Source organism: Ammospiza nelsoni, chromosome 14 (assembly GCF_027579445.1).
Source record: "Ammospiza nelsoni isolate bAmmNel1 chromosome 14, bAmmNel1.pri, whole genome shotgun sequence".
NCBI lineage: Eukaryota > Metazoa > Chordata > Aves > Passeriformes > Passerellidae > Ammospiza > Ammospiza nelsoni.
In genome coordinates, this window is record NC_080646.1 from 486,999 (window position 1) to 514,258 (window position 27,260).

Genomic DNA, 27,260 nt, shown 5'->3' on the forward strand with positions numbered 1-27,260 from the left:
CGCGCCCCGGTGTCCGCCCCGTCGCGTCCGCCCACGCCATGGCCGCCCGTTACCTCCGCGCTGCCCCGGCGCTGCGCCGCCTGCCCCGCTGCCCGCCGCCCGCCGCCGCCGCGGGGCAGCGCCGCCACTGTGAGTGGGGACACGGGGGGACACCGCGGGGCCGTGCCCGCCGCGCCCGGGGAGCGCGCCGGACCCACGGGGGGGCGGCTCGGATTCTTTAGGGGGGCGGTGTCTGAAACGGGATCCGGAGTCGCGCGTACCGACGGTCCGCGGGCCCCTGCCGACCCGCGGCGGGTTTTGTAGCTGGGTGTGCTCCTGGGGGGGTGGTCCCGGTTCTACGGGGGGTTTCACAGGTGACTTTGGTCCCTGGGGAGTTTGGTCCCGGTTCCACGTGGCGTTTTGCACTCCAGCTCGTACCTGGTCTGAGCCTGGTGCGCGGGGGGGTCGCTCAAGGTCCCGGACCAACGCGGAATTTCGCCCCTCAGGAGAGTGCCAAAATCCTGGTCATGGTGCCACGCAGAGTTTTGTTGCCTATCAATGCTCCGGTCCCACTCAGGGAGGGTCACCTCTGCTCTGGGTACCGCGTGGGGGTTTACAGCCTGAGCCACAGACAGGTTTGGCACCCAGAGGGGTTTAGTCCTGGTCCAGGATCCACACAGAGATTTGCACCTCGGTTTGTGCCTGAATCTGGCCCCAGGGGATTGCACCTGCTCCTGGTTCTGGTCCCATTCTTGATCTCACTGAGGCATTGGAGCCCGGCTTGCACGTAAATCCCACTCTGGGAGGAATGTGTCCTTGTCCCTGTCCCCCTCACGTGGTGGGTTTTGCACTCTGACCCCCACTCCAGCAGTGGTGACCCCAATAACGGGCCCAGATCCCAGTGAGGCTTGCCTGTACCTGGCCCTTAGCCAGGGTGGCACCCACACCTGGCTGGATGGAGCTGTGTGGTGCCCACAGATTGCCCTGGCCCCACACAGGGGTGTGGAGCCGTGGGACCAGGGGTGCACCCCTCACACCCCCACTGCTCTCCAGATGCCGACAAGCGGATCAAGGTGGCAAACCCAGTGGTGGAGATGGACGGGGACGAGATGACACGGATCATCTGGGCCTTCATTAAGGAGAAGGTGATGGGGGGTGTGCCCCCGGGAAGCTGGGGGGTTGCACGGAGAGCCGGTGATCCCTGTGCTGCCCTCTGTCTGTCCCTCCCGCCTCCGTCCCTCTGTCTGCAGGAAGCAGGTCGTAAAATGGGCACAACTACCAGAACGACCTTTAAGTGAGGCGGTTGCGGGCAGCGGCGGCTGTCTCACGCAGAGAGGCCTATTCAAGGCAGGGGGGATCATCCTGGTCAGCAGAACCACCTGGGGCAGGGGGAACCAGCTTGGGCAGGCAGCCAGGCTGGGCCGGGATGGGTGCCAGGGCTGGCCATGCCGTGGTGCTGCTCCCCAGGCACCCCACACTGTTCCCCCCTTCTGACACTCTGCTGGCCCCTCAGCTCATCCTGCCCAACGTGGATGTCCAGCTAAAGTACTTCGACCTGGGGCTGCCGCATCGGGACAAGACGGATGACCAGGTCACCATTGACTCAGCGCTGGCCACGCAGAAGTACAGCGTGGCTGTCAAGTGTGCCACCATCACGCCTGATGAAGCCAGGGTGGAAGGTGGGCACGGGGCCGAGCTCCCGTTGCAGTGGGGGGGTGCTGGCAGCTCCGTGGGGTGCTGAGCCTCCTGTCTGTGCCCTCTGGGGTCAGCGGTGCCTTCCCACTGCCTGCTCAGGTTTCCGGTGGGTTGGGGCTGCACCATGCTCAGTGCTGTGCCCCTCTGCCCACCCTGGGGGCTTGTGGGTGCTGTGGGGACCCCATGGGCCTGGGGACACGCTGACCTGTGCCCTGTGCCAGCCACGATCTCATGCTGGCTGTCCCTCCCCTTGCAGCAGGGTCTGGCAGCAGCCCGTGGCACAGTGGAGCTGGGTGCTGGCAGGCGCCATGTGCTTCAGGGGGGCTGGGGTTGCTTCAGGGGTCCCATCTGCATGCCCCACAGAGTTCAAGCTGAAGAAGATGTGGAAGAGCCCCAATGGCACCATCCGGAACATCCTGGGGGGGACGGTGTTCCGGGAGCCCATCATCTGCAAGAACATTCCCCGGCTGGTGCCCGGCTGGACCAAGCCCATCACCATCGGCCGCCACGCCCACGGTGACCAGGTGAGCCAGAGCACGGCAGGGAGCTGTGGCTGCCCAGCAGCTGCCTCCGCCCCTGCCTGACCCTCTGCCTGCCCCCTCAGTACAAAGCCACCGACTTCGTGGTGGACAAGTCCGGGACATTCAAGATCATCTTCACGCCAAAGGACGGCAGCGGCACCAAGGAGTGGGAGGTGTTCAACTTCCCCGGCGGCGGTGTGGGCATGGGCATGTACAACACGGACGAGGTACTGCTGGGGCTCAGGGGGCCCTTGGGGCAGCGTGCCTCCCACCCTGGTGATGCCAGCTAGGGACAGGGTGCCACGAGGCTCTGCGCTTCCCTTGCAGTCCATCTCTGGCTTTGCGCACAGCTGCTTCCAGTACGCCATCCAGAAGAAGTGGCCGCTCTACCTGAGCACTAAGAACACCATCCTCAAGGCCTATGACGGGCGCTTCAAGGACATCTTCCAGGAGATCTTTGATAAGTATGGACCTGGGGGGGGGTCTGGGCTGTCCTGGGGCGCTGGCAGCGAGACCCACGTGGGGTGAGCGTGGCTGACCCCGGCCCGGGCTCCCAGGCACTACAAGACAGAGTTTGACAAGCTGAAGATCTGGTACGAGCACCGGCTCATCGACGACATGGTTGCCCAGATGCTGAAATCCTCCGGCGGCTTCGTCTGGGCCTGCAAGAACTACGACGGGGATGTCCAGTCAGACATCCTGGCCCAAGGTGGAGCAGGGTAGGGTGTGGTGGGCTCTGCAGCGTCACCCCCGGAGCTGTCCTGACCCCCGTCCCCCCGCAGGGTTCGGCTCCCTGGGGTTGATGACCTCTGTCCTGGTGTGCCCGGACGGGAAGACCATTGAGGCCGAGGCCGCCCACGGCACTGTCACCCGCCACTACCGGGAGCACCAGAAGGTGGGCAGAGCCTGTGAGCTGCCTGTGCCAGGCTGCCCAGGGCAGGGTGTCCCCAGCAGACAGCTGACCCCTGTCTCTGCGCAGGGCCGACCCACCAGCACCAACCCCATTGCCAGCATCTTCGCCTGGACGCGCGGCCTGGAGCACCGCGGCAAGCTGGACAGCAACCCGGAGCTCATCAAGTGAGCAGGGGGTGGGATCCCCGGGGAGGGTCCCTGCAGCAGCTGCTCTGCTCGCACCGTGGCAGCAGCTGTGCAAACTGTGCCCCACACCCGTGCCCAGGTTTGCGCAGACGCTGGAGAAGGTGTGTGTGGACACCGTGGAGAGCGGGACCATGACCAAGGACCTCGCTGGCTGCATCCACGGCCTTGCCAAGTACGGGGGCTCTCAGGGCACAAGGGGGGCAGCCACCTGCACCAGGGCAGCGTGGCTGCACGGGTGACCGTGCGGGTGGGGGGACCCTCTAGGGTGGCCACAAGAACAGCACAGTGACCACAAGGATGGGCTGGCCCTGCAGGGCAGCCTTGAGAGTAGGAAAGTGTCCAGGAGCTGGCTGGGCACGGTGGCCACAGGTGGTAGCTGCTGGCCTCTCTGGACAGTCCCCAGGGACTCAGGTTGGCTGTTCCCTACTGACTGGGTTGGGCAGGGGCCACATGCTGGAGCCAGGGCTGTGGTGCCTGTGGGAGGAGGCAGGCAGGGACCCCCCCCAATCCCTGTCTGTCTCCCCAGTGTGAAGCTGAATGAGCACTTTGTGAACACTACCGACTTCCTGGATGCCATCAAGAACAACCTGGACAAGGCTCTGGGCAAGAAATAGGAGACAGCCTCTCCATCTCTGGGATGGATGGGGTTGGGAGGGGCCCAGTGCCCTCCCCAGCTCCCCAGCACAGCTCAGGAACAGTTGAATAATTTTTCTAAAGTTTTCTTAGGAGTGTTTTTAAAGCCTTTGTAGCAGGGGAGTGTGGGGTGGGGGGTGTGGGGGGGTGTGTGTCCTGCCCTGATTCATGTACCCCATAACAGTTTGGTGCCATTAAATATCTCCCCAGCCACGGCACAGCACCTGGCACAGCTTTGCACTGCGCGCAGGGGGGGCACCAGAGCCCTCAGCTCAGCCTTGCCAGCCTGACGGGGCCGTGCACTGCAGCATTTTGGTATTGGCCTGAGGGCAGCGTCTGGGGGTCCCCAGCCCTGCCAGGCTCAGCAAGGCTCTGTGGCCATCTCCATCCTGCCCCAAGGCTGGCAGGGGCAGTGGGCTGAGTGACCCGCCCCGGGGCGTTGGGGATGGGGCAGATGGTGCTCAGCCACTGACACAGTGCAGGGTGTGTGGGGTCAGCACAGGTGTCCCAGCCCCTGTGCCCTGGCTGGCCCCTGGCTCCTGATGCCTGCCAGGACCTGCCCAGCTCTGGGTGCTCCTGGGGGATGACGCTGTGGGTGCTGTGAGTCCTCTGCCCCACAGCACAGAGTGAAGAGCCCAAAGAGTGGTGCCAGACTCAGCACTGCCCCAGGGAAGCACTGCTTCCCTGCCACATCCCTGGGCACGGAGGGGCAAACCCCACCTCACAGGCTGCCCCAGGGAGAGCCTTTCCCTCCAGCCCAGAGCAGCTGGGGGGCAAGGAGGGGGTGCCAGTTCCTCTGCCCAGGACCCCACTCAGCCCCTCACAACCCCCTCTCCCCACACAGACCACACAGCTTACACGGGTTTACAAAGCACATTGGTTGAAGGGAACTGAACTCAGTGAAAAGATAAAACCAACCACGCGGCACATCTGAAAAAAATAAATTACTTTCAAAATACCATCATTTGCTGGGGCTGGGCTGGGTTTGCCTCCCCCGGCTCCACTGCTGGCTGCAGCTCCAGAGCTGGAGCTGTGGGCGCTGACTGCGCCCTGAGCTTCTATGAAAATACTCTGTTCTGCATCCCAGGGCCTGGCACAGGGCTGAGAGCCCCGGGGGAGTGGGAAATGCAAACCCACCTCCTCAGCGGGCAGGGCTTCTGCCCGTCAGGGGAACCCCTGTGCAGCGAGGGGGGACCCAGGAGGTAGAATAATCAGTGATGCTCATCATCTTGCTCCACAGCAGCCCCTTCCATCCTTACTCGTTCAGTGATCTGCTGGGTCACGCCTCCCCTGCCTGCAGCTTCAAGTCAGCAGCTGCAGGGTGCAGGCAGGGGCAGGGGGGCAGCAGCAGAGCCAAGGCAGGTCCAGCAAAGTCTTCTGGACATCCCTGTGTTCCCCAAGCCCAGTGGAAGCCATCCCTCCAGCTCTGGGGGACCTGACTGGGTGCTGCAGCCCCTCTTAACCCAGCAAGCCCCCACAGCCCCACCAGCCTGGGCTACAACATGTTGTAGTAGGCCATCTCCTTCATGGCCTGCTCGGCCAGCGTGTGCTCGTCTGGAGGGTTGCCCACGGCCCCGTAGCCGTAAGAGTTCTCCTCCTCGAAGTCGTCCATCTCCTGCTGGCCATCCAGCTCGGTGTGGTCAGCCCCAGCCAGCTCCATCATGGCATCTAGGAGTCAGCACAGGGACACAGTGAGGCACCTGCGGGGAGGGCTGGGGCCAGCAGCTCCCCCTGCCTGGGCCTGGAGCCCACAGCTCCCCGGGAGCCTCAGCCCTGCTGGATCTGGGTGCCTGTGGGGCAGCCCTCGGGCGAGGAGAGCGAACCCGCCTCGGCCAGCACGGCCCAGCCCGGCTCCAGGGCTGCGGGGCAGTCACAGCGCCGTGCTGGGGACCCACCTTGGCTGTCCAGGCTGATGTCCATCACCCCGTGCTTGACCTTCATGTGCCGGCTGAGGTTGCCCTTGAGGTTGAACTTGCTGGAGCAGTAGGGGCACTTGAAGGGCTTGCTGCCGGCGTGCAGGTGCATGTGCCCCAGCAGGTTGTACATGCGGTTGAAGGACTTGCCGCAGACCTGCCGGCAGCGAGCCCGCGGTCACCCGAGCTGGCCAGGGCTCTGCAGCACAGGCCTGGCCCCCAGGCTGCCCTGGGGCTCCCAGCAACAGTAACGGGGCTGCGGCCCTCCTGCAGCCCCTCCTGGCTCAGAACAATGGGGTTCCCTCCCGCCTCCTGCTCTGCGTGGGGATGCGGGGCTGGTGCTGCTGGGAGCTCCAGAGCACCCAACACTGCTCAGAAAGAGGCACTGGTTCTCATTCAGCAGCAACGCTCCCACCACAGCTCAGAGCAGATATTCCATGCCCAAGTGAGCAGAGGAGGCATCACAAAGCGCTTCCATGCCCGAGGGCTCGGCCTGGCCAGACTCCTGTGGGCACAGCACAGCAGCACCTGTGCTCTCACACCCCAGCTCCACCAGCCCCAGCCCCACCGGTACCTTGCACTTGAAGGGCTTCACAGGCGAGTGCACGATCATGTGGGTCTTGAGCGTCTGCTTCTGCACGAAGGTCTTGAAGCAGATGTGGCACTGGTAGGGCCGGACGCTGGTGTGGATCAGCATGTGCCTCTTCATGTTGGCCTGCAGGGTGAACTCCCGCCCGCACACCTCGCACTTGAACTCCTTCACGCCCTGCCGGGGGGAAAGCTCGGGCAGACCCCTGGCACTGGGCACACGAGGGGTGCCAGGAGTGGAGAAGGGACCCCATGGGCAAGGGACGGGCTCCTTGTGCTGAGCACAGCATGGTGTGTATCTGAGAGCCCAGCCTGGCCTGAGCCCAGCAACGTGCAGGGGCTGCAGGTGGGGGCTGGACAGGCTCTGTAAGTGCAGCTGAGTGCCAGCTCTGCTCTAGGGCTCAGCCCAATTGCTCCCCATTAACCAGCCCAAGGAAAAGGGCAAGTACCCACACTCACCCTGCCCAGAGGGGCGGTGACAGCTCCCAGACAGGGCTCCCCACATTACCCTGCAGCAGGTCTGAAACTCCCTCCCTGAGGAAGGGAACCCCCAGAAGGGCAGGGGCTGGGTCCCAGGGATCCCCTCACTGCATGTCAGTGACCCCAGCTAACGCCAGCCACAGGTGCTACTGCCCACCCGCACCACCCACCTCCCCCCGAGACTGGGGGCGCTGGGATACTCCCCTCCACAAGCACCTGCATGCAGAGCTGGCACATCTCCTCTGGGCACGATGAGGGCAGCACCCCAGAGGAGCCTGAGCCCCTACCTTGTGCGTGAGCGAGTGCTGCTTGAGGTGGTGGATCTGGCTGAACTCCATGCCGCACTCGGTGCAGACAAAGGGCCGCACGTTCTGGTGCTTCAGCATGTGGTTCTGCAGCTGGCTGCGGTAGTGGAAGGACTTGCTGCACTCCAGGCACTGGTACAGCGTGGGGCCCTGGTGCGTGGCCAGGTGCCGCTTCAGCTGGGTGAGCGTGGAGAAGTCCAGGCCGCACTCCACGCACACGTGGCAGCGCCCGCTCTCGTGCTTCACCTCGTGCGCCTTCAGCTCGCTGGGGTAGGCGAAGCCGCGGCCGCAGAAGCGGCAGCTGTAGGGCTTGATGTCGGTGTGCAGCAGCATGTGCCGCTTCAGGTGGCTGGTCTGCGTGAAGGCTTTGCTGCACACCCCGCACTTGTGGGGCCGCGTGCCCTGGTGGGTCAGCAGGTGGGTCTGCAGGTGGCTGGGCTGCTTGAACAGCTTGTTGCAGTGCGGGCAGGAGTGGGGCTTGATGCCGTTGTGGCCCAGGATGTGGGTCACCAGGTTGTACTTGGAGGTGTAGGACTTCTCGCACATGCGGCACTGCCAGCGCTTCTGGCGGTCGCCCGCCTCCACCAGGTAGGAGTCATCGATCTGCACGTTGATGTCCAGCCGGTCCAGCTGCGCCTTCCTGCTGTGCTCGCTGGTGCCGCCGGCCGCCTCCAGCTCGCCCGGCTCCTGCCACACACAGCCCTGCTCGCTCTTCACCTGCTCGGGGGACGCTGGCGCGGGGGCCTCGGCCTCCCCGGGGGACGGAGCCCCCGTCTCAAAGGTGCCCGCGGTTTGTGGGGCCCCCCCGGTGCCGCCAGCCGGGTCGTTGCCCCTGCGCCGGCGCTCGCTGCCCTCCGGCTCCCGGTGCCGGCGCTCGCTGCCCTCCGGCTCCCGGTGCCGGCGCAGGTGCCGCAGCCGCCGGGGCTTCCTGCTGAAGGTGCCCAGGTCGATCATCTTCACGGCCCCGCTCTGCACCGCCGGCTCCTGGCTGGGCTCTGGGGGCTGCGGCGCGTGGCCGTGCTGCCCCTCGCCCTCCTCGTCCCCGGGCACCGACGCGCTGTACGGCGGCTCAGCCTCCACCTCTGCCTTCTCACTCTTGACCTTGGGCATCAGCCTCACGGGCGGCCTCTTCCTCCTGCGGGCATGCTTCTCCAGGGAGCAGTCTGCTTCCAGGGCGTCCTCGTCCTGCCCATCCCCGGGCGCCTGCTCCTCTCCCTCGGGCTCCCCCGGCTCCGCGGCGGCATTGTCCAGCTGCTCCCCGGCCAGCCCCGGGAAGAAGCCGGTGGGGGTGACGGTGGCGCCGAGCAGCTCATTGTCGGACACCAGGCCCAGCACGGCAGCCTGTGCCAGGGACAGCACCACCACGGCGTCCGTCTGCGTCCCGCACTCGCTGAACCGATCCATCTCTCGCCGCCGGCCTACGCTGTCATGGCTGAGGGGGAGAGACACGGCCCTGAGCCCCTGGCACCCACCAGCACGGACACCGTGCTCAGGGGCTCAGCCAGCCCCCACTGCCCTCCCCAGGGAACCCCAGCCCCACAGCGGTGATGTCCCCAGCACCACAGAGCCCAGGATGTGGGGACACAGCGGCCCCAGGGGTTCCCACTGTAGGGCTGGGGCGAGGAGGGAAGCTGGGATCCGTGCCCACTCTCAGCCTCTCCGGATGGGCTGTTACTCTGGCTGCTTGCATGCCCTCAGGCTCCTAGAGTGACTCCAGGGAACCCAACAGTTTGGGAACAGCGGAGTGTGTGAGTGTGGCTCTGAGCCCCAGCAGGAGCAGCAACAGCACAGGGAGCGTGAGGGACGGGGCCCAGACCCACCAGGACAGAGCCTGGCAGTGGGGCTGGCACAGGCAGGGCTGTGCTGGCTTAGCCCTGGAGGCTGGCACGCTCACCCTGGGGCTCCCAGTGCCACCACAGCACCCTCCCCCAGCGGGGACAGCCAGGAGCTGCCGCTTCCTCCTGCTGAAGGAGTGTTCTCCTAAATACAATTATTCCTGCAGCTACAACAAAGAAATCTTGCGGGGGAGGTAAAACGGATAAATTCTGAGCCAGATCCTGTCACAGTCCCAGGAGAACCCCAGAGCAGGAGGAGATCGTGGGATGAACCTCCACCTTGGAGAAGGGAAACCCCACAGTGCTGGGCAGCATCCCTGCAGCCAGCTCGGCTAGAGGGACACCGAGCATGGCTGGGGACGTCAGCCTCTCTCCGTGCTGCGGGCAGCTCCTGCTCCTGCCCAGCCCAGGAGTGTCCCCTCATGCCACTGCCCTGCGCCCCAAACACCAGGCACAGCACGTGGCAGGGGATGGGATGGGGAAGGTCCAAACCAGAGTGAGAAAAGGCAGAGAAGGGAGCAACACCAAGCACAGGGGCCTGGCTGCCCGCAGACAGGTACCGGGTATCCGGGGTACCGGGTCCCTCCTCAGCTCCCTGCCATCTGCTGGGCCACCGCGGGGCTGGCACTGGGCACAGCACGGGGGGCTCCTGGCCCCGGGTCAGGGGGAGCCGGGTCCGGGACCCTGCCCAGGCCAGAGCTGCCGGGGGAAGGTCTCAGCCAGGTACCCCGCCTGCCCGGGCACCCCTTCCTTCCCGGCGGGCAGGGACACAGCGGACGGGACATGGAGAGGAAGAGGATGGGGGCGGGAGGAGGAGGAGAAGGAAGGGGATGAGGGGAGCACCAGTGCGGAGGCAGCGAAACAAAGCGCGGAGTGGGGGAGGGCGGCGGCGGGAAGAGGAGGAGGGCTGGGAGGAAGAAGAGCGATCGGTCAGGGAGGCGGCAGCTGGCGGGCACGGAGCAGCCCCGGGGCCGCACCCCGCCTGCTGCGAGCCCGTCCCGCGGGGCCCCGAGCTGCCCCGCAGGCAGGGGGACACGGCAGAGGGGGGCCACGGGAGGGGAGACACGGGGTTGGGGACACGGCAGAGGGGACCCAGCTGCTCTCCCCACGAGCCCAGCAGGGCAGAGGGGTGGCTCAGCGCCCCCCCAGCACGGCCATGGGTCTCTGCCCCCCAGAAGAAGCCCCACGAGACGAGAACAACGCACCCACATGTTCCCCGGAGCAGTACAGAGAACCTTACCCTCACCCCAAAACAGAGGCTTTTAGGGGAAATAAGTGCGGATTCCTGCTCTGGGCAGCGGGAAGGGGCCGCGCTGCCCTCTCAGCAGGGAAGCCGAAGCCCGCGCTGCACAAACCTCTCGGCGCTGGTCTCCATCGCGCCCCGAGCCCGGCACACGCCGCAGGAGCTTCGCCCGGAGCCGCAGCTGCACAAACAGCACCGGGAGCAGGAACAGGGCGCAGGCACGGCCGCACTTCCCGCTCTCACTTCCCTGTCCGCGCCCCGGGACTCGCCGCGGCAGCTGGAAACACCATTTCACCATTGCCCAACGCCCCGGCACCGAGGGGGGGTCACGTATTCCGGCTGCCCGGGACACTGCCCGCAGAGCGCTGCCAGCCCCGCTGCCAGCCCCGCTGCACCCCGGGCACGGCCCCGGGCCCATCACCGAGCAGCACCGTGCCCAGGCCGGGGCACGCCGAGCCCCGAGCGCCGCACGGGCTCCTGTTCCCAGCGGGGACCCCGGCAGGGACCCCGGCAGGGACCCCGGCACCTCCTCCTGCCCGGCCCGGCCCGGTGCCTGCTCCCCAGCCCCTCAGCCCCGCGCTCCGGGCCCCTCCGTGCCGCTGCTGGAACCGAACGCTCCTCCAGCCTCAGTACCCGCAGCTCTGCAGGGCAGCCCTCTGCGCCAGGCGCGGCTCCCTCGGGCTCGGGCCCTCACCGGGCTCGGGCCCTCACCGGGCTCGGGCCCTCACCGGGCTCGGGCCCTCACCGGGCTCGGGCCCTCACCGGGCTCGGGCCCTCACCGGGCTCGGGCCCTCACTGCCAGCCCTGTCCCACGGGGGTGACACAGGCAGTGTCCCCCGTGCTGGCGGCAGTGCCCGGCTCCCAGCCCACTCACCCACCTCCCCCGCCATGCACCTGGGACAGTACTGGGGCCTGCTGGCCCTGAGCGCTGGGGTTGTGAAATTTGGGGCTCTTTCTTCATTTCTCCTCCCACTCCAAGGTTTAGTTTTGGCGCAATCTCTGCTCCCGTGTTTCCCAACACATCAGGGAAGATCCAGGCTCTGCCCTGGCACATCCTGCAGACCCTGCCCTCCCTTGCCCTGGCTGCCCCCTCAGAGTCTCCACCAACTCCTCACTCACACCTGCTCACCCACAATAGGTTTTTTTCATGGCTTTCACTTCTTTGTGCTATTTTATTTCTATTTCCCTCTCTTGCTCCATGATTAGCTCCCCAAACACTCACTTCTCTCTCTCTGGGCCCCTGTGGCAGCAGCATCTGCACACCAGGCTCTCCACTCCCAGCACATTCCCTGCTGGATTCAGATTTCCCAGCCACCAGGCTAAGTGCTGTGTCTGTGGACACATTTCCCTTCCCTTTGCTGTTTTACCTCCCTCGGTTTCACCCACCTGCCCAGTTCTTGTGCCACCCCACCCAGCTCCTCAGCTAGCACCAGCGCTCTAGAGATAAGAGCCTGGTAAATCCTCAGCTGGGCAGCATGGATTCAAACATTTCATCTGGCCCACAGCAGCCTCACCTTGGCACCCACAGCTTTGCCTGTAACACCTGAGACCCAAAGGGTCTGAGCGAAGGGAGCACCCACAGCCCAGAGCCACCCAAGCCACGGCCCCAGAGCGGCTCTGGGGGGAGCACGGCCCCAGCTGCCCCACAGCCTCCAGGGAGAGGTTAGTGACCAATTAGTGACCAATTAGTGACCCTCGTTTGCCACCTGGCCCCACTCCCAGCTCCCCTCAGCAGCCCAGAGGCAGCAGCACCCACCAGCCCTCACCCAAGCATTGCTGCAGGGAAGGGATGCCCAGCACCCAAATCCAAAGGGTTTGGGGATGGATTTGAGCTCTCCAGGGAGCAGCAGCCCCCAGCAGGCGAGCAGGAGCCCACCCAGCCTGGCAGGGGCAGGGCAATGCCAGTGCCCAGTGCCAGTGCCAGTGCCAGAGCCCAGTGCCCAATGCCCAATGCCCAGTGCCAGAGCCCAGTGCCCAATGCCCAGTGCCAGTGCCCAATGCCCAGTGCCCAGTGCCCAGTGCCAGTGCCCAATGCCCAGTGCCCAGTGCCAGAGCCCAGTGCTCAGTGCCCAATGCCCAGTGCCAGAGCCCAGTGCCCAATGCCCAATGCGAGTGCCCAGTACCAGTGCCCAATGCCCAGTGCCAGAGCCCAGTGCCCAGTGCCCAATGCCCAATGCCCAATGCCCAGTGCCCAGTGCCAGTGCCAGTGCCCAATGCCAGTGCCCAGTGCCAATGCCCAGTGCCAGTGCCCAATGCCCAGTGCCCAGTGCCAGAGCCCAGTGCTCAGTGCCCAATGCCCAGTGTCCAGTGCCAGTGCCCAATGCCCAGTGCCAGTGCCCAGTGCCAGTGCCAGTGCCCAATGCCCAGTGCCAGAGCCCAGTGCTCAGTGCCCAGTGCCAGTGCCAGTGCCCAATGCCCAGTGCCAGAGCCCAGTGCTCAGTGCCCAATGCCCAGTGCCAGTGCCCAATGCCCAGTGCCCAGTGCCCAATGCCCAGTGCCCAGTGCCCAGTGCCAGTGCCCAGTGCCCAGTGCCCAGTGCCAGAGCCCAGTGCCCAATGCCCAATGCGAGTGCCCAGTGCCAGTGCCCAATGCCCAGTGCCAGAGCCCAGTGCCCAATGCCCAGTGCCCAATGCCCAATGCCCAGTGCCCAGTGCCAGTGCCAGTGCCCAATGCCAGTGCCCAGTGCCAATGCCCAGTGCCAGTGCCCAATGCCCAGTGCCCAGTGCCAGAGCCCAGTGCTCAGTGCCCAATGCCCAGTGTCCAGTGCCAGTGCCCAATGCCCAGTGCCCAGTGCCAGTGCCAGTGCCAGAGCCCAGTGCCCAATGCCCAATGCCCAATGCCCAGTGCCAGTGCCCAGTGCCAGTGCCAGTGCCCAATGCCCAGTGCCAGAGCCCAGTGCTCAGTGCCCAATGCCCAGTGCCAGTGCCCAATGCCCAGTGCCCAGTGCCCAATGCCCAGTGCCAGTGCCCAGAGCTCAGTGCCCAGTGCCAGTGCCAGTGCCCAGAGCTGGCACCTGCAGCACTTTGTGTCACCCGACCCTGCACAGCTTCCCAGGCCGCCTGACAAGCCCGGTGCCACGGCACAGAGGACATTTAGGACCTGCTCCTGGCTACCCCCATTGCAGGGCTCTCACTGGGGAAGGGGGGAGTAAACCTGTTCAAGACTTCTTACCAGAAAATGGCTGATAATGTATCTGATATTTGTGAGAAAACCTTTGATTTTATTTTCCTTTCTTTCTCAAAAGCAGCCTTCATTTAAATTTAATAAAGGGGAAAACAGGCTTTCATCTTGCCTGCAGATTTCACATAAAGCTGCTCAACCCCCCACAATTCCAAAAAGAAAAATGTTGTTCTCCTGAAAATCACAACTAAAATTATTCTTAAACCTGACCCAGCACGTCTGCCCTGCCCCAGCCCAGGGATTTGGGGGTCACCTTGGCTGCACTGCTGGCCCTGGCTCTTGTTGGTGCTGTGTGCCAGGGGCTGACCCACACAGCGTGGCAGAACCGAAACTGGCACTTCTTGCCCCAGAACTGACCCTGGTACAGAGGAACTGCTGCAAAAATGAGCCAAACCTCTGAGAAACGGGCAGCAGCCGCAGAAAACAAATACCTGTTTAAATCCAGTCAGTGTCTCCACACCAGATACTGTCAAACTACATTTTCAAAGGAAAACTTTTGTTTTAAGGAAAACTTCTCCAGAAGAAAGAAACCTGCACTGTCAGTGGCTCAGGGAGCCACAATCCCCAGGCAGTGACACCACAGTGTCCCTGAAGCGCCTCTGGGTGCAGCAGGAGCAGCCTCTGGGGGCTTTGGCTTCACAGGACAAGGGACACAACCTGGGGCTGGCAGAGAGGTGCTGGTGATGTTTTAGCAAACACTCCACAGAACTGGGATATTCTCACTCTGATCACCGTGTCCATCAGTCAGAGGTGAATATTTGCCCCTTTGAAAATGTATGGTTATTGGCAAACCCTGACTGGGAGGGAAAAGGGAATGGTTCCCAAGAGCTAGAGGTTTCCAGTGCTGCAGAACAAGTGTGATGAGCACAGAGCTGCCTGGTTCCTCCATTATCTGCCCGGGGATCCGGGATCAGCCCTGGCACTGGGGTGCAGCAGGGGCTGCAGCTGCTCACTGCAGGGGGACAGAGCTGCCATCCCAAATGCTCTTCCCAGCACACAGGCACCTGTGCTGAGCTGTGACACCCCATCCTGCTTCCTGTTCTGCTGGAAATTCCCCTTTTCCTGCTTCTGACACTGGGGCTTTATCCCTCTGTTCCTCCATCCCTCAGCCCCTCCACCCCTCTGCCCCTCCATCCCTCTGTTCCTTCATCCCTCAGTTCCTCCATCCCTCTGTTCCTTCATCCCTCTGCCCCTCCATCCCTCTGCCCCTCCATCCCTCTGTTCCTTCATCCCTCCATCCCTGTCCCCTCCATCCCTCAGTTCCTCCATCCCTCTGCCCCTCCATCCCTCAATTCCTCCACCCCTCTGCCCCTCCATCCTTCTGTTCCTCCATCCCTCTGCTCCTCCATCCCTCCATCCCTGTCCCCTCCATCCCTGTCCCCTCCATCCCTGTCCCCTCTATCCCTCTGCCCCTCCATCCCTCAGTTCCTCCATCCCTCTGCTCCTCCATCCCTCCATCCCTGTCCCCTCCATCCCTGTCCCCTCCATCCCTGTCCCCTCCATCCCTCTGCTCCTCCATCCCTCTGCTCCTCCATTCCTCCATCCCTGTCCCCTCCATCCCTGTCCCCTCCATCCCTCGCTCCCCACCCCCCGTATCCTCTGCTCCTCCATTGCTCCCTCATTCTTCCCGTTTCCCTGGCAACGCCCATCTCGCGCCGAGATCTGTCCCCTCTCTCTCTCTTATCTTTCTCCTCTCTCTTTCATCTCTCTCCTAATCTCCCTCTCCATTCTGAACCTCTGTCCTTTGCTTCCTTTCTCTCTCTCTCCCATTTCATCTCCTCCAATGCCTTCTCTATCTCAGGGTTACAATTATTTGGATCTCACTTTAAAGGAATGATCTGTTTAATTAACCACGGGCCCTGGCCCCGCTCTGCCCTCCCGCAGCCCACACCCAAAGGCGGCCAAGGACAGCGGGGTGACAGTGCCCTGCCACCCTCCTGCAGCCCCTCTGGCCCAGTCTGGACTTCTCCCAGAAAAGACGGGACAGGTGATCCCTGAGGGCCCTCCAGATGTGGGAATCCCTGACTCCACGATCCCAACACAGCCAGCACGGAAGTCAGCAGCTCCCCCTCAAATTCTGTGTGACAGCCAAACAAGGGGAGACCACAATCCACGTGGGAAAGGTGTTTCCTGAAAACCAGAGCCCTGGCTGCATCCACTGGGCAGGGGGCAAGGGAACGAGGGTGGAAGGCAGGCGGCTCTGGGGTGGTGAAGGGACAGGGAAGGGAGCCTGGCTCTGACTCGGGGTCCCTCCATGGCACCCCTGTGTGCTGGCACAGCCAGGTCCCTCCATGGCACCCCTGTGTGCTGGCACAGCCAGGAGGCCAGCAGAGCAGGCCTGTGGCCACCAGAGCTGTCCCTGCTCGGGGAGGTCTCTTTGGGAACCTTGTATGGGCTGAGCCAGGGCAAATGCTGGGCTGGTCTGTGAGCAGGCAAAGGTGCACAAAAACCTCACCAAAACCTCACCAAAGCTGCATCAACACCGCGCCAAAGCCCCACTGAAGCTGCCCCAAAGCCGCCGGTGGTTCATGCCCAGAGTGGTGCCCAGGCAGGGAGCGTTTGGAAGGGGATTCTTCCTGGCCCCACCTGCCTTCCCAAGGAGCTGCTGTGCCTCAAGCCCTCCTCCCTCAATTGCACAGCAAACTGACCACGCTCCAGCCTGCTCTTCCAGCCCTCCTGCCCTCCCAGAGCACAGCACCAGGGCACCAGGGCAGCGGGGACAGCGAGCCGAGCTCTGGGGGCACCTGGGGCAGAGATGGCCCAGCCTCACCTGCTGAGGCTCACCTGCTTTCCTCAGAGCCACGGGACCCCCGGGCCGGGGTGTGGGACCCCTCCTGCCACTGCTCTGGGGAGCCTGGCACCTTGTGTCCCTCTGGCCTGAGCGCAGGGACCGGGCACACCGAGGGGCACCCGCACAGCTGGCCATGCACAGCTGGCACCCGCACAGCTGGCACCTGCACAGCTGGAACCCGCACAGCTGGCCATGCACACCTGGCACCTGCACAGCTGGCACCTGCACAGCTGGAACCCACACAGCTGGCCATGCACACCTGGCACCCGCACAGCTGGCCATGCACAGCTGGCACCCGCACAGCTGGCCATGCACACCTGGCACCTGCACAGCTGGCCATGCACACCTGGCACCTGCACAGCTGGCACCTGCACAGCTGGAACCCGCACAGCTGGCCATGCACAGCTGGCACCTGCACAGCTGGCCATGCACAGCTGGCACACCCCTCGTGTCCTCACGGGCCCCCTGTGTGAGCCCCCCCACTCCCCTTTGGACCAAACCCTCCCTCCGTTCCCCCTGCACGCAGGTGTGTGCTGCAGCAGAGAGCGCCAGGAGCTGCCCTTGGGGATCGTGGTCACCCCATCCCCACAAACGCTGCTGCCCCGAGCCCAGAGGCAGCAAGAGCCTCCAGACCAGGTGAGGGGTGTGGGGAGGGCTGAGGGCGAGGGGCTGCTGCTGCCTGGAGCCCCTCTGGCAGCACAGGGCCCCGGTGCTGGCCTTTGGGACCAGCAGTGAATGGTTCTCCGGGAGCAGGAGGGCCCCAGCCCCGCCGCTGTCCCAGCCTGCCTTCAAAGGCTCCACACAGAACCCCGGCTCTGCCTTGGAAAACAAGTTTTGCTTTTAAACGAAATAAACAGGGAAAGAAAAGACTTTCAAGTTCCTCCTTGCTGCAACGGCTTCTCCCCGGCACAGTCCCTTTCCTCTCCGAAAATAGCCGAGCTATTCAAAAGAGATGCGAGGAGAAAAAAAGGAACTGAATAGAGGAAAAGGGAAAGAAAAAAATGGAGCCCCAAGGGGGTGGAGAAAAACAGAATGAAAAGACAGCAAAAGTAAAGAAAAGGGATGAAAAATAAAGGAGGGGGAAGAGAGAGACAGACAGAGGAGCTTTGAAAAGAAAGAATGCTGCCAGCCTGAATACAGGGAGCAGGAAAAAAGGGCCCTGAAAAGAAAGAGCCGGCTGGAATGACCTCTCATTCAGGGCTGTGCCAATCACCGCCGCGATGGAAATCCTTTCTTCTTCCCTGCATTCTCTCTCTTTCCAGAGGGGGCAGAGGGAAGAGGAAGAAAGGGGAGCTAATTCTCAGCATAGCAGAAAATAAATCTGCTCTTTGCGGAGCCCCTGAAAGGCGCCGAGGCGCTGACAAACCCAGCACTCACACACACACAGATGGGGACAGCAGGAAAGGGACTCTGCAGTGGGACTGCCTTCACCACCTCACTGTTGGCTCCTTTGGGCAACGCAGGAGCAAACACCCCGGGCAAACAAACCTGCAGGAATGAGTGTGAGTCCAGGCCAGCCCAAAGCCTTGCAGGACAGATCAGGGCTGGCTGTGGCAGAGGCAAACCCAGGCCCTGGTGCTGCGCTGGGCCCTGCAGGGAGCAGAGGGCAAAGCGTGGGTGCAGCCCCTCTTGCCCTGAAATCCCTGCCAGCACCCAGCCCTGCCTGCGAGTCCCAACGCGGCTGGGTCTGCGCGCCCAGCACTGCCCCTGCTCCCTGGGCATCCTCTGCACAGGCACGGTTAACGGAGCCTGGGTGCGGGGTGGGCCCGAGCGCCCAAAGGGCCCCAAGGAACCGCGGTGCGGGGGCACAGCAGGGCTGGCACGTACAGGGACAGAGGGAGATGGAGCCCCCGGGACAGCAGGTGCTCTGGGGCAGGGCCAACAGCTCCCTGGGGTCCTGCACAGACCCAGGCGGTGCCATCCGACCCCGGGGCAGCCCGCTGAGGGGGACAGGGACGTCCCGACTCCATGCGGCACCAGCCCTGCTGAGCTCCTGCCCAGCATCCCCAGCTGCGGGTAATCACAAACTGCTGGGGCTCTGGGGCAGAGCCATAAACGTGGCCAGAGCTCTGAGGAGACAAGGCACAGGCAGGAGGAGCACAGGAATCCTGGTGTGTGCTGCCCAGCTGGCTGTAAAAGGGGAAAATCAACTCAAAATGGTACAAATGGGAGATGTGTGTCACCCCAAAGGGAACACAGGGATGTGAAAGCTGCTCTGGTGCAAGGGAAGATCCCCACTGTGGGAAGGCTCTCACTTGAGGGTGTTACTTTCCAGAGCATCTCTGCCCTTATGCCTGGAACAATTTCAGTTTTGGTATTTCCATGTGTGGAGCCCATCCATTCTGCAGGACAGTGGCTCCTGGTTCTGTCCCTGTGTCCCCAGGCTCTGCCCTGTGCTGGGCTGTGAGGACAGAGAAATGGAGACCCAGGGCTGGCACAGATCCTGGCACCAGGGGCACTGAGGAAGGTGAACACAGCAATACCTGCGCTGACAGGTTCAGTGTCCCAGGAGCACCCCGAGCCCTGCAGCCCAGATGCTGCCCCCAGAGCCCAGCCCCAGCACTCAGGAGCCTCAGCACAGCACAGGCAGCTCCCACTGCTCTCCTGCAGCTCATCCCAGCCTGGAGAGAGGGATCCTGCAGGGCTGGGGCTGCCAGGGCTGCTGCGCCCCCACAGCCGGGCACACTGAGCTCTGCCACCCTCCCTGTGCCTGCACAGGGCTGCAATGCCAGGGGTGCTGTGTGCCCACAGCCAGGCACACTGAGCTCTGCCACCCTCCCTGTGCCTGCTCAGGGCTGCAATGCCAGGGGTGCTGTGTGCCCCCACAGCTGAGCATTGCTGAGCTCTGCCACCCTCCCTGTGCCTGCTCAGGGCTGCAATGCCAGGGGTGCTGTGTGCCCCCACAGCTGAGCATTGCTGAGCTCTGCCACCCTCCCTGTGCCTGCTCAGGGCTGCAATGCCAGGGCTGCTGTGTGCCCCCACAGCCGGGCACACTGAGCTCTGCCACCCTCCCTGTGCCTGCTCAGGGCTGCAATGCCAGGGCTGCTGTGTGCCCACAGCCAGGCACACTGAGCTCTGCCACCCTCCCTGTGCCTGCTCAGGGCTGGTTAATGAGTTAATCACAGCTGAGGGGCGCTAATTTGAGCGTGATAATTAACACTCAAGCGGGTAATGTGCCACGCGTGTGCCTGCTGGAGGCTGTGCTGGGAAGGCAGGGGCTGCAGGGCAGGGACACCCACACACAGCGAGTGCCACCTCGCACAGCCCCAGGGGCACACAGGGCAGGGAACCAGAGCTTCCCCCCACGGCAGGAGGAGGCACGGCAGCAGCTGGGGCGCACTGAGCCCCTGACACCCACGCCAGGCTCTGGATGCCCACCGAGCACTGCCCCACTCCCACTGCCCAACAATGAGGCTCTCTGACGTGTGCCCCGTTACAGAACAAACCCGGCTGCACAGCTGCCAACACCACTTCCACTTTCACATCCCCACGGTGGGAAACGTTTCAGATCCCTTTCTGCACAGCCCAGCAGGTCAGGAACGAGTGTTTGGAGGCTGGCCTGGACAGATGGAGCAGGAGGCACCGGACAGAGGACCCTGCTGGCGGCAGAGCATGAATTCCCAGCCGGGGCTGACCCAGAGCCAGCTGTGCTGCTGCCCCCACAGCACCAGGTCTGTCTGCGTGGCCAGCACCTCTGAGACCCACAGAGCAGAGCACTCGGCTGCTGCTCACAGGGCCAGGGTGGAATGCAATTCCTGCTTATTGCCCGCGTGCTTTTGTGTGTCATCATGCTGCGAAAGCTCCTGCAGGGCTCCTGACTCCGGGCAGAGGCCAGGATTTTACACAAAAACACACATATTTATCTTTTGCAAAGGAGTTGGAAGAACGGGTCTGGCACTGATGTGCAGAGTGTCAGTGGCTGGACAGGGCACAGGGACAGAACCCGACACCCCTGGGAGCACTGCCCAGGGCCCTGCAGCTCGGGGCTGCTCCTGAAAACAGAGCCAGTGCTGGGTGAGCCTGGGGGCACCGGGGGCACCAGGGGCACTGAGGGCACTGGGGGCACTGGGGGAACAGAGCGCACTGGGGGCACTGGGGGCACTGGGGACACTGGGGACACTGGGAGCACTGAGGGCATTGAGGGCACCGGGAGCACTGGGGGCACCGGGAGCACTGGGGGCACTGGGGACACTGGGGGGCACTGAGGGCACTGGGGGCACTGGGGGGCACTGAGGGCACTGGGGGGCACTGAGGGGCACAGAGGGCACTGAGGGCACTGGGGGCACAGAGGGCACTGGGGGCACAGAGGGCACTGGGGACACTGGGAGCACTGAGGGCACAGAGGGCACTGGGGACACTGGGGGCACTGGGGGCACAGAGGGCACTGAGGGGGGACACTGGGGGCACGGGGGACACTGAGGGCACCGGGGACACTCGGGGGCCACTGGCATCTGCTCAGCCAGCCCAGGGTGTCCCCAGTCCACCCAGCCAGCCCAGGGTGTCCCTGGTGTGCCTGGTCATCCCTTGGGGAGGCTCAGAGCAGGCCAGGCTGCCCTGAGGCTTCTGTGATCTCAAAGGTCTTGTCAAACCAAATGGTTCCAAGGAGAAGCTCTCCCTTCAGAGCAGCCCACCACGGGTTGGACAAAGGGAAAGCTCCCAGCCCTGTTCTCCAGCTTGCTCCGGGGCTCTAGTCCTGAGCCCAGGGGAACTGGAAACCACCCAGTCCCCAGTTTAACCCCCAGGGCAGGGCTGGGGCTGCGGGACATGGGGAGGGCCCTGGGATGGTGGGTGTGGGAACAGACCGGGGCTGAGAGGAGGGGAAAGCAGCCAGGAGCTCACCAGGATCAAAACTTGAAAGCGAAAGAGGGGGAGAGACAGAGCTGGTTAAACCGGGATAACACGCTGAGAGGGACAGGGTGCCAGGAGAGAGGCAGAGAGGGGAGAACAACGCCTGGCACCACAGAGAATGGGCACGAGACAATGCTGCTGCTGCTGCTGCTGCTGCTGCTGCTGAGAAACAGGAAAGATAAATTTAGAGGCAGTGCTGAGCACTCTTCCTCTGGAAGCTCTGCCCGTCCTTCCTCCCCGTTCTCCTTGCCAGGCCAGCCCCAGCACGGGCAGGACGTGGGCTCCAGCCTGGAGCGGCTCTGAGGGCCGGGGCAGTGCCAGCCGTGCCCGGGGGGACCTGGGCAGTGCTGGGGGGCTCAGGGACAGGAGGGCTCCGTGCAGGCATGAGGAGCCCCCCAGCAGCCCCTCACCGTCCCTCCCTGTCCCACCCTGGGCTGCTGCTGGCTCCCACCCACGGGCCCCAGGAAATTGCTGTCCCACAGCTCCACATGGGGGTGGGCACTGCCCCCCGGGCACCCGGCAGCTCCCCACGGAGGAGAAGTGGAAGCAAAACAATGAGCAGGGCTGCGTGCTGCTTCCTCCTGCCCACACTGCCCAGCATGGCACTGCCCGCGCAATGTCTGCAGAGGGGACACCTGCAGGGTGACCAGGGCTCCCTCAGTGCCCAAAGGGGCTCCAAGAGAGCCAGAGGGGACCGGGGACAGGGACCTGGCGTGCCAGGAAGGATGGCATCAGACTGACGAGGGCACGGAATTGTCACAGGCTGCCCGGAGAAGCTGTGGCTGCCCCAGCCCTGCTGGTCCAGCTGGATGGGGCTTGGGGCAACCTGGTGATGGATCTCCAGGGCCACAGGATGCGCCCTGTCCCACCAGCCCTCCCTGCTCTCACAGCCACGGTGCTCCCAGCACTGTCCTGGGCTATCCCTGGAGCCAGTCTGGAGAACATTCACCTGAACTTCCTGCGAGTCTGTCTTTGCTGTGCACAGCAGAGCGCCCAGACACGGGTCACTTTAACTAAAACCTGTGGCACTCTGCAGGGAACATTGCCCAAACACTCTGAGGAGCAGGAGGTGACAGCACAGGACACTGCAGAGCCGTCCACAGGTGCTGACACACTGTTCCTGTGAATTTGCACCAGAAACACCCGACTGTCACTCAAACAACAGATGGACAACTGCAAGGAAAGGCCAGGAAAAGTCAACACGTGTTTCTCCCCTTTCATTTAAAGTTTGGGACAGAAAGTTCATCCTTGCTTGTTCCCTTCGGGGGGAGAGCCCTCTGTTGAGGCTGCAGCCAGGTGAGCAGAGCAGCCCCTGTGTGCAAACACAGACCCCCATGTACACAAACACAGACCCCCATGTACACACAAACACAGACCCCCATGTACACAAACACAGACCCCCATGTACACACAAACACAGACCCCCATGTACACAAACACAGACCCCCATGTACACACAAACACAGACCCCAAACACACAAACATAGACCCCCATGTACACAAACACAGACCCCCATGTACACACAAACACAGACCCCCATGTACACAAACACAGACCCCCATGTACACAAACACAGACCCCAAACACACAAACACAGACCCCAAACATACAAACACATAAACACAGCCTTCCTCCACAGCTCTGAGCAGCACCTCCCTCCCCTCTGACACGCACACTTCCCCGTGCTTGCGCAGGAACTGGGGCTGAGGGAATGCCATGCTGGGCACGGGCTGTGCCAGGGCTTCTCCCACACCAGCCCCACTGCGACCCACAGCCAGGGGGAGGAGCAGGAGGGGAGGGGGTGCAGGGGGCTGAGGGGAAAATGTGGGACAGAGGAACAAAGGGAGAACACTGACCATGGTCTCTGTCCCCTAGACCAAGCCCTTTGGGAAGGGCATGACTCACCCTGAGGACTCCAGCCACAGGCAGCACACACAGGGACAGGATGGGCACTGCTGGGCACTGGTGGCACTGCCGGGCACTGCTGGCACTGCTGGGCACTGCTGGCACTGCTGGGCACTGCCGGGCACTGCTGGCACTGCCGGGCACTGCTGGCACTGCTGGGCACACCCCATCCCAGCCATCCTGCAGCATTTCTCCAGCCCCACCGCCCCACCTCCGTGGCACCCGTGCCCTGAGCAGGCACCTGGGCATTCCAGGAGCGGGCACCTGAGCCCAGACAGGGGCACTCTGTGGGGCTCGGGGAACCAGATCCGGGAGCGGGCGGCAGAGGCCACAAACCCAGCAGAAGCCCCCCTGGCACAAGGCTGCCCCTCATGCCCGCCCCGGCTCTGGGCTGGCAGCCCCAGGGACGTGCCCAGAGACGGGGCTGAGCTGGGCTGACTCCCCCACCAGGAATAACGAAATAAAGGAGGGCAGGCAGCCTGTCTCTCACGGGCTGGGATGCTGGCGTGCTCCTGGCAGCACAAACTCGCTGCTTTGGAGATTCCTCAGCACTCCCAGGCGGAGAGCAGAGCCAGGCAGTGCCTGCGCTCCTCTCTGTCAACACCGTGATTCCCAAACTCGCTGATAAATTAAAATGGCCCAGTAACACTGCCCGAACAAACACCTTCTGGGGATTAAACAAAGCCCAAAGTGCCAACATGAGCCGTGACCTGCACCACCAGAGGTGACCACTCCCTGCTGCAGGGACCCGTGTCTGACCCTGAGGGGCACCCCCAGGTGTGGGGCTGCGCTGGGGTGCAGCAGAGCTCCTGTTTCCCCTTTTGGGGGACACAGTGTGACCCACAGAGAGGGCACAACGCAGAGCTGCTCGAGGAGAGGAGCTGGGCCCAGGCGAGGGGACGTGCCCGTTCCAGGCAGTGAGGACATTGGCACCAGGGTGGCAGCAGGGCACGGGCGCACCCGGCCAGCGCCGCCCCAGCTGCTGCTCCCCACGGCCGGCCGGGGCCTGGGCACCCGGGACCACGCCTGGAGCCTGCCCCCAGCCCACGGTGTGTTTGTGTGACCCTGTGGCCAGCCTGGGCCCCCACAGCACCCACCGCACCCAGCTGCGCCCTGTGGGAGCCGCTTGGATCCACAGCTCGGGGGCACAGCTCAAACCGGGGCTACAGGAGTGACCGAGGCCAGCCCGGGAGCTCCGTGTGGGGAACAGAGAGTGCCTCGGGACAGACACAGGGCTGCGGTGTGCGGCAGGAACCGGGTGTGGGGAACAGAGTCTGATGGAGCTGCAGGCTTTGGACGTGGGGCGGGGTCAGGCTCCACTCCAGGGCAGGTCAGGCTGCCCCTATTCGCCCTGGTCACCCTTCTCTTCCTACCCAGCTGCTCACAAGAAAAATCCTAATGCCCGACTAATTAATTCATTATCACTAATTTAGCCATCACACCCCGTTAAGGCCAGAGCTCCGGAGGGCTTTCACACGGCTCCCCGCGGTCCCTTGTTTGGGCACAGAGCTCAAAGGCCCCCCCCCGTCCCCAGGGAGCCCCCGGAGCACCGGGAGCTGCCACACGGGGACACCCCGGGGTGCTCCGGGGCTGACGGTGCAGCGGGACCCGCCCGGTGCGGCGCCGGCCCGGAGCCTCCCGCACTCGCCGCAGCGCTCCGCCGCCGCCAACGGGGCCCCACCCGGGACCGCTCCCGCCGGGGGCTCGCAAACCCGGGAAACTGCGGGAACCGGGGCAGGGCCGGGGAGCGGGGCCGCGGTGCGGGGCCGGCCCGAGCATCGCTCCCGGTGCGGGGCCCTCCCGGCGCTCCCCCCGCCCGCAACAGGTCACGGCCCCCGCCCCGCGCCCTCCCGCAACTTTCCGGGCCGGGAAAGTTTGAGCGCGGCCACGGGAAAGTTCCGGGGGGGTTCCCGGAGGGGCGGCGGACCGGGAGCCGCCGTCCGCGCCGCTCCGCCCGGTGCCTCCCGCCGCCATCGCTCCCGGCGCGGCGGCGCGGGGCAGGACGGCGGCGCGGGGTCCCCGCGGCTGCGCCCCCCGGGCGGCGGGGCCGCTGGGTGGGCTCCGGGGGCACGGGGGGTCCGGTGAGGACTCACCGGCGGCTCCGCGGGGCGGCGGCGGCGGCTCCGGGCCCGGCGCTGGGTGCGCAGGAAGGAAGAAGGAGGGAATGAGGCAGGGCTGACGTGAAGGGATGCAAAGCAGCTCCTCCTAACTCGCCCGCCCTTCATCTTCCTCCCCCTCCTCAACTTGCCCGAGCACGGCGAACCGCCCCCCGCTGCAGCAGCGCCGTCCGCCGGAGCCGGGGCCGCCCCCGGTACCGGTACCGGTCCGGGGGGGTCGGAGGCGGGGGCAGCGGGCCGGGAGCGGTCCCTGTGCCCACAGTGACCCTGCATCGTGTCCCCTCCCGCAGCACGGGGCCCATTCTCTACCTCACCCCCCATTTCGGGGGCTGTGGCCCCACGGAATGATGCCGAGGAGGGGGTGACCTCCTCAGGACACCCAGGTCCAGCTGGGCGTCGCTCTCCTCCGCCATGGCGGTGGGAAAGGTCATGTGCGGCCCAAAAAGCTTGTAGGGATTGATGGCAAGGACTCCCCTCTCCCCCAAAACGGGAGGAGAGGAACGAGGGGTGCCACAGGAATTGGAGGGGCTTGGGGGATGCTGTTCACCCGACACAAAGAGGCGGAGGGAAAGGCCACGGGGGTGGCAGGAGGCGGCCAGAGCAGGGAGCGAGATGGGATGTGGTGCGGGAGGGGAGCAGGAGATTCGGAAGTTGGACGGTTTGGGAAAGGGGGTGCTGCTGGCTGCCCCCAGAAGGCAGAGGCAGAGGCTGGGCTCCGTGGCTGTGGGGATGGGGTGGCAGGAGGCCGCCGGCCCCCAAAGGGAGGGATGGGGTGAGATGTGGCACGGGAAGGACAGTGGGTGGCAACAGCCAAGATCTGCGGGCTGCAGGCTTGGCTCCCATCGTGAGGAGGATGAGGAGGAGGAGGAAGAAGAGGAGGAGGAGGGTCTCCTCCCCACAGCAGAAGGAGCGTGCGGAGGCAGCCGTGATTCGGCTGGTGTGTCGGGAGATTCTCATCTCCATGGAAGCAGGTGGCGCCGGCCGGACTAATCGCAGTAGAGTCAGTCTCCACACGCAGCCCTTTGTCTGGGCTCACTTCTGCTTTCCTGATCTGTTTTTTTTTGTGTGTGTTCGTGGTGAAAACTGAGCTCCCTGCGCTGTTCCCGCTGCCCCTGCCGGTGCTCACACCCCCCCGCCTGTCTGGGGCCGCCCAACATCCCGTCACGTCCCGCTGCTGCCCGGCCCGGAGCCGCCGGTGCCACCGGTCCCCAAACGCCGCTTCCCTCCGCAGTGCCCGGCCGGCCTCGCCCCGCACGTGGCCGCAGACGGCCCTGCCCGCACTGGGATTTGCCCAGAGGGACGGGGCGCAGGAGGCTCGCGGCTCTGCATCCCGGGGCGGCCGGCCAGGGGCTGTGCCTGGAGCTGCACCCGGCGGGGCACGGAGCGGGGCACGGAGCGCGGCACCGGGCAGGGCTCGGGTGGGACGCGGAGCGGGGAACAAAGCGGGGCACGGAGCGGGACACGGAGCGGGGAACAGGGCGGGACGCAGAGCGGGGCACGGAGCGGGGAACAGAGCGAGGTGCGCCGTGTGACCCGGACCGGGAGCGGGAGCGGGACCCGGAGCGGGCCCGGGCCGGCCCCGGCACCGCCGGCTGTCACGGAGCCGCTGCCCGTCCGCTTCAGCCAATCAGGACGCGGATTCAGAAGGATGCGGCCACTTCAGCCAACCAGAACGCGGATTCAGACGGATGCGGCCATCACAGCCAATCAGAACGCGGATTCATGAGGCTGCTGTCTCAGCCAATCGGAAAGGGGAGGCCAGGGGCCGCAGCCGCCGCAGCCAATCAGGACGCGCGGTGTGCCGCCGCCGGTCCCGCCGTTCCTCCCGTTCCCCTCCCCGTTCCTCCCCGCCCCGCGCGGCGCGCACTGACCCTGCTCTCCCTGCCCTCCACGTCCCCCGCCGTGCCCGCCGGTCCCGAGGAGCCGTGTTCGTGCCCTCCGGGTTAGGGCCCGTGGCTAGCGCCCGGTGCCCCGCGGGACTGCCCCGCCCTGTTCTCACAGTCGCCAGGGCAAGGCTTTCCTGCGGGCCCTGGCCGGTGTGTGCCCGCGCTGGGGGAGGCGGGACCGGGCAGCGGCCGGTGAGCTCTGCCCCGCCGGTGCCCTTCGGGTAGACAGAGTCGCTGGCCCT

The 27,260-nt window shown here is 64.6% G+C and overlaps 2 protein-coding genes across 4 annotated transcripts; one reads left to right on the plus strand and one right to left on the minus strand.

The window, feature by feature from the left end:
• On the plus strand, positions 1-4,013 carry IDH2 (isocitrate dehydrogenase (NADP(+)) 2). The gene is made up of 11 exons (XM_059482427.1): positions 1-129; positions 1,033-1,124; positions 1,493-1,658; positions 2,038-2,198; positions 2,279-2,422; positions 2,523-2,659; positions 2,753-2,904; positions 2,978-3,090; positions 3,175-3,272; positions 3,373-3,465; positions 3,820-4,013. The coding sequence occupies exons 1-11, from the start codon at positions 39-41 to the stop codon at positions 3,905-3,907; spliced, it is 1,335 nt and encodes a 444-aa protein (XP_059338410.1). The 5' UTR covers positions 1-38; the 3' UTR covers positions 3,908-4,013.
• Positions 4,014-4,780: 767 nt separating this feature from the next.
• On the minus strand, positions 4,781-27,150 carry ZNF710 (zinc finger protein 710). 3 transcript variants are annotated; one of them, XM_059482425.1, is made up of 5 exons: positions 27,004-27,150; positions 7,195-8,644; positions 6,414-6,605; positions 5,822-5,996; positions 4,781-5,594 (listed from the first exon to the last, which is right to left on the minus strand). In XM_059482425.1, the coding sequence occupies exons 2-5, from the start codon at positions 8,614-8,616 to the stop codon at positions 5,422-5,424; spliced, it is 1,962 nt and encodes a 653-aa protein (XP_059338408.1). In that variant the 5' UTR covers positions 8,617-8,644; positions 27,004-27,150; the 3' UTR covers positions 4,781-5,421. The 3 variants fall into 3 exon arrangements, with proteins under 3 accessions (XP_059338408.1, XP_059338409.1, XP_059338406.1); XM_059482426.1 differs by lacking the exon at positions 27,004-27,150 and adding an exon at positions 25,109-25,142; XM_059482423.1 differs by lacking the exon at positions 27,004-27,150 and adding an exon at positions 10,403-10,820.
• Between the last annotated feature and the right edge of the window lie 110 nt (positions 27,151-27,260).

What these genes read in the sequence shown, in the direction of transcription:
- IDH2 (XM_059482427.1), top strand. Translation starts at nt 39, where the DNA reads ATGGCCGCCCGTTACCTCCGCGCTGCCCCGGCGCTGCGCCGCCTGCCC. An exon ending in CGCGGGGCAGCGCCGCCACT is followed by an intron (nt 130 to 1,032) that starts GTGAGTGGGGAC and finishes ACTGCTCTCCAG; the next exon opens with ATGCCGACAAGCGGATCAAG. An exon ending in TGATGAAGCCAGGGTGGAAG is followed by an intron (nt 1,659 to 2,037) that starts GTGGGCACGGGG and finishes CATGCCCCACAG; the next exon opens with AGTTCAAGCTGAAGAAGATG.
- ZNF710 (XM_059482423.1), bottom strand. Translation starts at nt 10,422, where the DNA reads ATGGAGACCAGCGCCGAGAG. An exon ending in ATGGAGACCAGCGCCGAGAG is followed by an intron (nt 8,645 to 10,402) that starts GTTTGTGCAGCG and finishes TCTCCCCCTCAG; the next exon opens with CCATGACAGCGTAGGCCGGC. An exon ending in CATCAGCCTGGACAGCCAAG is followed by an intron (nt 5,595 to 5,821) that starts GTGGGTCCCCAG and finishes GCTGACTCCTAG; the next exon opens with ATGCCATGATGGAGCTGGCT.